At 39.2% G+C, this 9,586-nt stretch overlaps 1 protein-coding gene across 1 annotated transcript; it reads right to left on the reverse strand.

The window, feature by feature from the left end:
• Nucleotides 1-5,619: 5,619 nt before the first annotated feature.
• On the reverse strand, nucleotides 5,620-7,136 carry LOC107809884 (putative disease resistance RPP13-like protein 3). The gene has a single exon (XM_075242539.1). It carries the CDS (start codon nucleotides 6,991-6,993, stop codon nucleotides 5,620-5,622), a length of 1,374 nt encoding a protein of 457 aa, XP_075098640.1. The 5' UTR covers nucleotides 6,994-7,136.
• Between the last annotated feature and the right edge of the window lie 2,450 nt (nucleotides 7,137-9,586).

The raw sequence follows: 9,586 nt of genomic DNA on the forward strand, positions 1-9,586 counted from the left end.
GCAAAACTAAAAGGTAAACAACCTAAAATAATCATTTTAGCTAATTCTTCCCGTTCTTTCATTAAACCGCCAGTACCCGGGTTAAGTTTTTGTTTCCCACCTTCCTTATCAACACCCCATGCAATAGGGTGGTTATATACCATGTGCCTACGAAGTTGACCCATTCCCCCTGCCTTACCTCCGGTCTCATGTTTACAAACTTCCTTACAAATTTGACATCTTACATAATTTTTATCTTCTTCTAGTCTTTCAAAAAAATTCCAACACTTACTTCTTAATCTTCGATTCCTCTTAATAGGGAGGGTAGGCCTACCTGTATTACCATGACCTCCACCCCTAGTATTTTGAGTTTGACTAGCATTACCAGGTGTAGCTGGTGGTGTTTCAAGATTATCAGGTGATTGAATATCATGTAAATTATTATCTATACCATAATTATCTAGAAATTGCTTATAATCTATATTTAAATTTTCAGGTGAACTTTCAGAAATATGTGTCAAGCTACTAGAAGAACCAGCACCACCTCTTGATTTTTTTAGAAGTTTCACTCTTACTACTACCACCCCTACTAGTACACAGTTTTTGGGCTGCTCTAAATATATCCATTATGTAATTAAATTAATAATTCTAAATAATAAAATAAAAATATACACCAAAGAAGATAAAGAGATGGAACGAGTGTACCGGAATTCCGGATGCCACACTAAATTTGATATCAAACTTCAGTTGATAGACTGATATTTGATATTTGATTATATTGAATAATGGTACCACACTTCACTTGAATACTTGATATTTGATAATTATAATTTTATAGTGACTAAAGTAAATATTTGATGAAACTTGAAATAATAAGTAATAGAGAATTTAAGAGCAATAAGCAATATTATCAAGAGAGAATTGAGAGACAATTAAGTAGTAAGAGAGAAAATTGTGAGAAAAGAATAAATAACAAGGGGGGATATTTATAGCTTTTAAAAGGTTAAAATTATAATTTATCAATTATTAGGGGTGGGGGTTATTTTCTTAAGGAGGTTAGGCCGAAATGGTCATTTTTGCAAAAAATGGTCGTTGCCCAGCGATCATTTTTGAATTTGACCGTTGGCAACAGTCAAATTTTTATTTTTTTTTACAAATTTAGAACGGTAACTGGGTTGCACCGGGTTGTAGCCCGGTAAAAACCCGGTAAAGGGGAACCGATTACCAAAAATTATTCGTTCCCGCCCGGCTTCCCCCCTCCCAACCCTTCCCAACCCGTTCCACCCCCTATTGTACCTGGCTGACCCGGGTTGACCGGAGTCGAACCGGGTTTTTATTGTGCTGGTCCGGCCCGATTAACAGGTATATTGTAAACCTCCATTGATTTGCCTATTTTCTCTTCGAACATCCGATTTACTAGGCGTTGGTAAGTGGTGCCAGTATTTTTTAGTCTGAATGGCATTACGTTACAGCAGTAGGTACCGTATTTAGTGATGAAGGATGTTTATTCGTAGTTGCCCGGGTTCATTCAAATTTGGTTGTACCCAGAGTAGACATCGAGAAAACTGAGGATCTCGTGGCCGGTCGTGGCATCGATCATGCGATCGATGTTTGGCAGTGGAAAGAGTCCTTGGGGCATGCCTTATTTAAGTCTTTATAGTCTACACACATTCTTAATTTATTCCCCTTTATGGACTACTACTACATTTGCTAACCAATCCAGGTACTTAACCTCCCGGATGGACCTTATTTTAAGGAGTTTAGATACCTTGTCCTTGATGAATGCATGCTTGACTTCGGGTTGAGGCCTCTTTTTCGGCTTGACAGGATGAAACTTCGGATCCAGGCTTAGCTTGTAAGTAGTTATCTCCCGCGGAATCCCTGTGATATCGAGGTGAGACCAAGCGAAACAATTTATGTTAGCTATAAGGAATTGAATGAGTTTTTTTCTGAGTTCGGGACTTAGCCCCGTACCCAGGTGTACCTTACGATCAGACAGACGTTCGATCAATATGACTTGCTCCAGTTCTTCGATTGTTGATTTGGCGGCGTTGAAATCATCGAGGGCTGTGAAAAACCAGGGAACTCTATAATCAGCGTCCTCATCTGTCCCCTGCTTCCCCGGTTCGATCAAGGCATGTATCGGTAATTGCTATTTAATTTCGTCTTTGGACACCAAACTTAGACCCTTCGATGTCGAAAGTGCGGATATCGGGATCACCTCATCGACCGCGAACATCTCCTTTGTGGTCGGTTGTTCTCCGTAAACTGTTTTAATTCCTCCTGGCATCGAGAATTTTAGCACTTGGTGCATAGTCGAGGGTACTGCCCTCATGTTGTGAGTCCATGGTCTCCCGAAAAGAGCATTGTACCTCATGTCTCCTTCGATCACGCAGAACTTTGTTTCCTGAATGGTTCCGGTGGTGTTCACCGCTAATGTTATCTCCCCTTTAGTGGTCTCACATGCCATGTTGAATCCATTTATAACCGTGACTGCAGGCACGATTTGGTCTTGTAGACCTAGCTGTTCCACGACCCTCGATCTAATGATATTGGCTGAGCTACCTGGATCAATTAACACATGCTTAACTCGAGATTTAGATATGAGTACAGATATTACTGGTGCATCGTTGTGGGGTTGTACGATTCCCTTAGCGTCCTCGTCGTTGAAAGACAAGGTTCCTTCTGGTACGTAATCTCGAGTCCATTTTCCCCTGGTGATGGATACTTTAGTGCGCTTTAACATCGTCCCCTGGGGAACGTCGACTCCACCGATGATCATGTTAATGACGTACTGAGGCTCCTCCTGCTCGATCTACTTACTAGAATCTCTATTCCTGAAATGATTTTCGGCTCGATCGCTCAAGAACTCTCGGAGATGTCCGTTGTTGAATAACCGGGATACTTCCTCTCTCAATTGTCATCAATCTTCTTTTATGTGGCCATGAGTGCCATGATATTTACATATTAAGTTGGGATCCCTTTGGGTTGGATCGTACTGTAAAGGTGGAGGCCACTTGGTGTCTTTGATGAATCCGATGGCAGATATGATAGCAGCTGCATCGACGTTGAAGTTGTACTCTGATAACCTCGGTGCTTCTTTAGGCCCGATGGGCCTTTTGAAACCATTTTTGCTCACGAGTCCCGGTTATTTTGACCTCGATCGCTTCTCCTTTCACTTTTCATAGGGTTTTGTCCGGACCCGTTACCCCTACAATCACAGTTGTACGGTTGATACCGATCTGTACTTGACCTTGGTTCACGATCAATTTCTCTTTTGGATCTATCACTAGCTTGAACGGGATAAACAGACCCGGAAGGGGCCCCAAGTTGATCATCTTCTACCCTAATTTTTGATTGGTATCGGTTATGCATGTCGGCCCAAGTCACAGCCGGATATTCTACTAGATTTTGTTTCAACTGTTGTGAAGCTAATGAGCTTCGAGTATTGAGTCATTGGGTGAAGGCCTGAACGGCCCAATCGTCTGCCACCGGCGGCAGGTCCATCCGTTCCATTTGAAACCTTGACACGAACTCCCTGAGCATATTGTTATCTCTTTGATTTACCTTGAAAAGGTCCGACTTCCTGGTCTCGACCTTGATGGCTCTGGCGTGCGCTTTTACAAAAACATCTGCAAGCATAGCAAATGAGTCAATAGAATTGGGGGGTAAGTTGTGATACCATATAATAGCTCCTTTTGACAAAGTCTCTCAGAACTTTTTCAACAACACAGATTCGATCTCATCATCTTCCAAGTATGAGGTCACGTGTATGAGGTCACATGTTCATTTGGATTAGTTGTTCCGTTGTACTTAGTAATTTCAGGCATGTGGAATTTGTTCGGGATCGGCTTCGGAGCCGCGCTCGGAGGAAAGGGTTTTTGAACAAACTTTTTGGAGTCTAGGACTTTCAATATCAGTGGTGCTCCGGGAATTTGGTCGACCCTGGAGTTGAAGGTCTCCACCTTCTTGTTGTTGCCTTTGATCTTCTTTTCTCCCATTTTTACCCGTTTTGTCAATTCCTCGAGCATCTTTATTATCTCAGGGTTGGTCTCGGGTTCAACTTCATTTGGCCTATCTATGGCTGGTTCATTTCTGTGAGTGTTTTCCCGGGACGGTTCGGGCTCAACTTTATTGGGAGCGCGGCTTTGGTTCTGCAGTTGGGCTATCGCTGCCTACTGAGCTTGTAGCATTTCAAAAATCACCGTAAATGGATCCCATCACGGACGTTGTTCTCAGGATCATTGGGCAAATTCTTGTTAATAACCACATGTGAGTTGGAGTCAATCGGGTCCGTGACCGGAATTATGTTGGGATTGGCGGGGGCACCTCGTTATCGGGCACCATATTGTTGTTCTCTCCATGGTGGCCAGATTCAGATCTGTGTTTAGAGGGACAGATTGGGAGTTCGACATTTTAAACTTAGACCTGAAATCAAAGACACTTCAAAGAACAAGTGTGAAGTAGGGTGTGTTATGGAAATTTGTATAAAACAACCACTATTATCCTTAGTCCCACGGTGGGCGCCAAACTGTTTACCCTCAAAATCGGATAACAATTAAATTTGTAAGTGGTTTTAAGGATATGCGGATTAATTTGATACAAAACGATAAATTGAGTTAGAATGGATAAGTAAAGATACAATAATTATCTCCTCCCTCTCTTAAAACTATAAAGAATTTTCAAAAAAGGAGTCAATCTGTCTAAACTTCTCAACAAAAGTCTTCTCATTCACACTCGATTCGGGCTCACAGTGGACAATTTTGATGAACGAGAGAAAAAGCTTACAATAACATTAAAAATAATAATATATTGCTTTGGAATGCGTGTTACAATTTGTCTAATGAATTGTCGGACCACCCCTTTATATAGTAGGGGAATCATACTCTAAGTACAACTCTATAAAAGGTAAAAAAAATTCTATTTAAATGATTGCCGGTTCTTCATCGATACATGCCGGAATTCACGCCGCGATATTCGGCAGGTCGCAAATATTATGGTCTTCTGTTGGTCGTGCTTGATTGCCCGACAATGTCTTCCGAAGTATTTCATGATTTGGATCGATCTCGAATCATGACCCCGATATTATCGAAGGCAGACAACATGCCCCCGGATTCTGACTCGACAAGACCTTTGTTTCGATTTCGATCCTTCGTAGTCATATCTTGAGTTTGTTTTACCCTATTGGAGGCCGGAGTGTATCATAAGCCCGGTTTTTACCCGTATATAGAGAGATAAAAGAGGGGTGAGGGAGAAGGTTCCATAAATTGAACATACAAAATATATACACAATAACAATTCTAAAAGGTAAATCAAGTTCAAATTGTGCACAACTGCTTATATCGATTACCTCAAGTGTGGTTATTTCTGAAAAATCTTAAAGGGATGGAATCCAAGCACCAGCAAGCTTTGACGAGCAGGCGTTGAAAGCATGTAAAGTGATCACTACTAGCTCTTTAATACCGAATCTTCAAACATTTCAGTAGCAAAAAAATTCAAGCTAGAAAACCTTTCTCAACTACTTCCCACTCCTTGCCTTTGCAAGCATTATTTGTAAGTTTAAGGGCCTCAAGTTTGGGCAACTTACTTACAATGCTCAAATCCTTCCACCGCAAACAAGTCCCCTAAAAAGCTAGCTTCTTAAGGTTTTGTGGAAAAGCATCTGATGGAGGAAGGACTAAGGAGCAAAGGTGGAAATCTTTTCAATATTCCCCTACTTGGATGACCAACTCGGTGAGCTATCTCTTCCTTTTTATACACTGTTTTGATCTGAAATTTCAATTCTTGGAGCTGATCTAAGTAGCAAAGATCCTGAAAGACCGTGTCGTTGCTTCTACATCTGTAGTCCTGGTGGACCCCACATATGTGTAACTTCTTTAAGTTGGGCATTAGTCTAAAGACTGACGAAGTACAATAAAAAGGATTCCACCCGGAGAGACATCGCAAATTTTTCAAAACCAAACTTTTCTCTGTAGGCTCAACATAATATATGTAATTCCAGTCGAAACAGAGGTGCCTCAATTGCGGCCTTGTCAAAATTTCTGATGGTAATATGAAATGATGCGAGGCCTCAGGATTCCCAAGCTTAAGTATGAAAGTTTGCAGATAACGTAGGCTAGATATTGATGGAGGAATGTCTACTGAAGAGGGAATCCAAGCCTGTATCCAACTGGGAAAAGTTAGGTATTTCAAGTGGATTAAATCAAGTATCCAACTGGGAAAAGTTAAACACGTCAATGAAGCAAGATCTAGGACTCTCACTAGCTTGAAACGTAATAGGTCTGGCTTAAGGTATCTATAAAAAACGAAAATAGAGCGGGCCTCATTACAATGGCACCTAGCTATATCTTCAGTATTAACATCTTTAATACTGATCCGCCCTCGACTCTTAGAGGAAAAATGCATGGATTGTGCACATGGATTTTGATCATTCTTTCCGTTGATAACATTCACAAACTTTAAGTTTCGAGCTTCTCTCAAGCAGAGTTCACGGGTCTGGGTCACATCATGCATTCCGCAACATTGGATATTTCCATCAAAACTCAAATGGTGAATGAAAATTAAACTTCTATCTATAAGATCTTTTAGACATTCTTCCGCAACTTCTTCAATGTTTTTCGTCTCTTCTATCTTCAAAAATCCCTCCACAACCCATAATTCCATAACTTCATTGACAAAAATCAATTTATCCTCGGGGAAGATTGCAAAATACAAAAAGCATGCTTTTAGGTGATGTGGCAGGTGATGGTAACTTAAAGCCAACACTCTTATGCAATGGACATCAAGATCTACACTTACCACTGAACTTACATTCTCGGCAATACTTTTCCACTCATTCAATGTTTTACCAATTTTGGAGAGAAGTCCAGCAATCACAACAATAGCTAGAGGCAATCCTCTGCATTTTAATGCAATTAGTTTACCAAGTTGTTCAAATTCAGGGGGGAAGTTGTCTTTCGCAAATACCTTTTTGTACAATAAACTCCAACTTTTATCAAAATTCATGAGGCGCATTTGATAAGGAGGCTTACCTGAACTAGCATATTCAACCACTGATGTTTGGTTATAATTACATATTTTTAGTGCATTACTTATCTTGCATTTTGGAGCTTTAATGCTAAACTATACTATATTTGTGCTTAATTGAGTCTATTTTATGTGTAGGTACGTTGAAGACGAAATTGGGAGCAAAGTTGAGATTTTATGCGTATTTTATATACTACAAGAATGGAGTTATGATTATTTGATTGTTGGATATATAAGGATTAAAAGGCTAACATTATAAAGGAAAGCAAAACAAAGAAGAAAAAACAATTTGAAAAAGAAATGGAGGAGTTAAGTTAGCACTAACTCTATGAGAAATCAGAAAATGAGAATTGAATTAAAGAAGTGAGCGACGCAAGCTTTGCTGCTCGCTATGGAGGTCGCGTCGCACAGTGTGTACCGAGGTGGACCGTGCGTTTTGCCTCGCGAGGCGAGGCTTGTAGCGAGCGAGTTCCGGATTTTTAAAGCCTATTTTGTCTCCTATTTGGTTTGGACTTGGTTATTTCGTTTAGGTCTTTTCCCAATACATACAAATAGTCATTAAACGCCATTTTTAGGAGAGTTTTGCGACCGGAAGCAAGAACATCAGGCTTGGAGGAGGCTTCTAATTAATTTTTCTTCTCTTCTTTTCTTTTAATCTCATAGTTTATTAGTTCTAGAGTTGTTGGGTGCTACATGAACGTTGTAGTTTGAAGCTTAAATTGTTCTTATTATTTTATCATATTGGTTTATTTATTCAATCTTGCACTTAATTATTTGATTGTTTGATCACCAATTGAATATTATCTACGAATCTAGGATTGAACTCGAAAGAGGGAATTCTATATTGCATATAAGATTAAGTAGAGCAAGATCTTAACTCTGAGGGGGGAGGGAGGCGGATTTGAAGTTAGGATAGGAATATATCTAATCGCCTTGCTTGGTTACTATACAGGAATTATTAATGCGTTCTTGTTAATTCTAATTCTATAGGAATATAGGCGTTAGATTAGCTTGAATGGGCGAGCAGTACTTTGGGAGAAGGCTACGAGCAATATTAACTCTGTCAACCAATAAATCAGATAAATTAATTAGACAATTTAAGTGAAAAACTCAACGGGATTGTTAGCTAACCCATAGCTCTAGAATATTCACTCACATTGAATTCGTCTTTAAGTTTGTCATTGTTTTCTTTAATCTCTTAATTTGTTACTCTAGATTAATTTTAGTTAAATATTCATACGTTAGGATTTGCTTGAATAGATTAATTATTTGGTTTAATTTAGTTGATAGTTAATCACAAGTCCCTGTGGGTACGATATCTGGACTTACAATCATATATTACTTATCGGCCACGTATACTTGCGTATGCGTTTGGGAGCAATAAGTTTTTGGCGTCGTTGCCGGGGACTTAGAAATTAACTATTATACTATATTAGATTTTTACTTTTTATCTATTTAAGTTTTTAATTTTAGTTTAGTGTAGTTAGTAATACATTTTTTTTACATGACATCTTTGAACGAAAAATGGTTGGATAATAAGTATTCTTGTTTTTGTGATCCTTGTCCATATTGTAAAGGACCCCACTTGTGGCAATATTATAAAAATATTCTCACGACCGAGTTGTGTGCTCCATCTCAATCATGTACTATTTGTGGTGATAATTGGAATAATTGTCCTAAGTGTTGTTATCCTACTCCTATCCCTTTTTATGTTGATTCTAATAATTCTTATGAGTTTGACAGGAGTAACGAATTGGATGATGTGGAACATGATATTCGCATTCTTGATATACACATGAAATTATTAGAGGAATATGGAGGTTTCCGTGAGAAAATTACGAATGAGATGCAACACTTTATAGAAGAAAGAGTTGAACTGGGACAAGAGATCGACCAATTTGACAGTTCTATTCGCGACTTAGAGGCTCAACTGAGTGCAAAGGTTGATGCGTGTAACACCCAACAATTTAGTGATGAGTTGTGTGAAGTTGAAAAAGATCTTCTAGGCTAAATTGATGAGCTAAAACGAGAATACCAATCATTAGACCATGCTTTTATTGATGATGACGAGGTTGAGGAAGTATATATTATTGAGGATGTCAAAAATAATACAGTTTTGGAGTTGGGGCGTGTTGGTCCTCATTCTAAACATTTTTCAACATTATGTTTGGATGGAGACATGGAGATCGAGCCTTTGGAGAGATGTATAGATGAAGAACAAGACCCTTACATTCTAAAATTTACCACACCAAAAAGACAAAATGGCATCCCTCACTTAAAGGCCAAGAAGTGCAAGATGCGATATCCATTGCTTGGTTCTTTTGTATTCACACCACCGCCCCAGGAACGTGATAGAAATATCGATGCAAAATTGGAAGCGCAATTCATATCCTCAAAGTGGAAGGAAAAGTGGTGAAAGTGATGGCGCCGTGCCGCGACGTTAAATCAAGCGCTTGTTGGGAGGCAACCTAATTTTTTTATTTGTTTATTTTTTTTGTTTTTTAATTTATTTTTTTAATTGTGTTATCTTTGTAGTGTTTGTTTTTGTATTTTGTAGGAGTAGGAACATGGACTGAAAGCC

The sequence above is a fragment of the Nicotiana tabacum genome, chromosome 21 (assembly GCF_000715075.1).
Source record: "Nicotiana tabacum cultivar K326 chromosome 21, ASM71507v2, whole genome shotgun sequence".
NCBI lineage: Eukaryota > Viridiplantae > Streptophyta > Magnoliopsida > Solanales > Solanaceae > Nicotiana > Nicotiana tabacum.

Excerpts from the sequence above, each read along its gene's own strand:
- LOC107809884 (XM_075242539.1), bottom strand. The coding sequence starts at position 6,993 with ATGCGCCTCATGAATTTTGATAAAAGTTGGAGTTTATTGTACAAAAAG.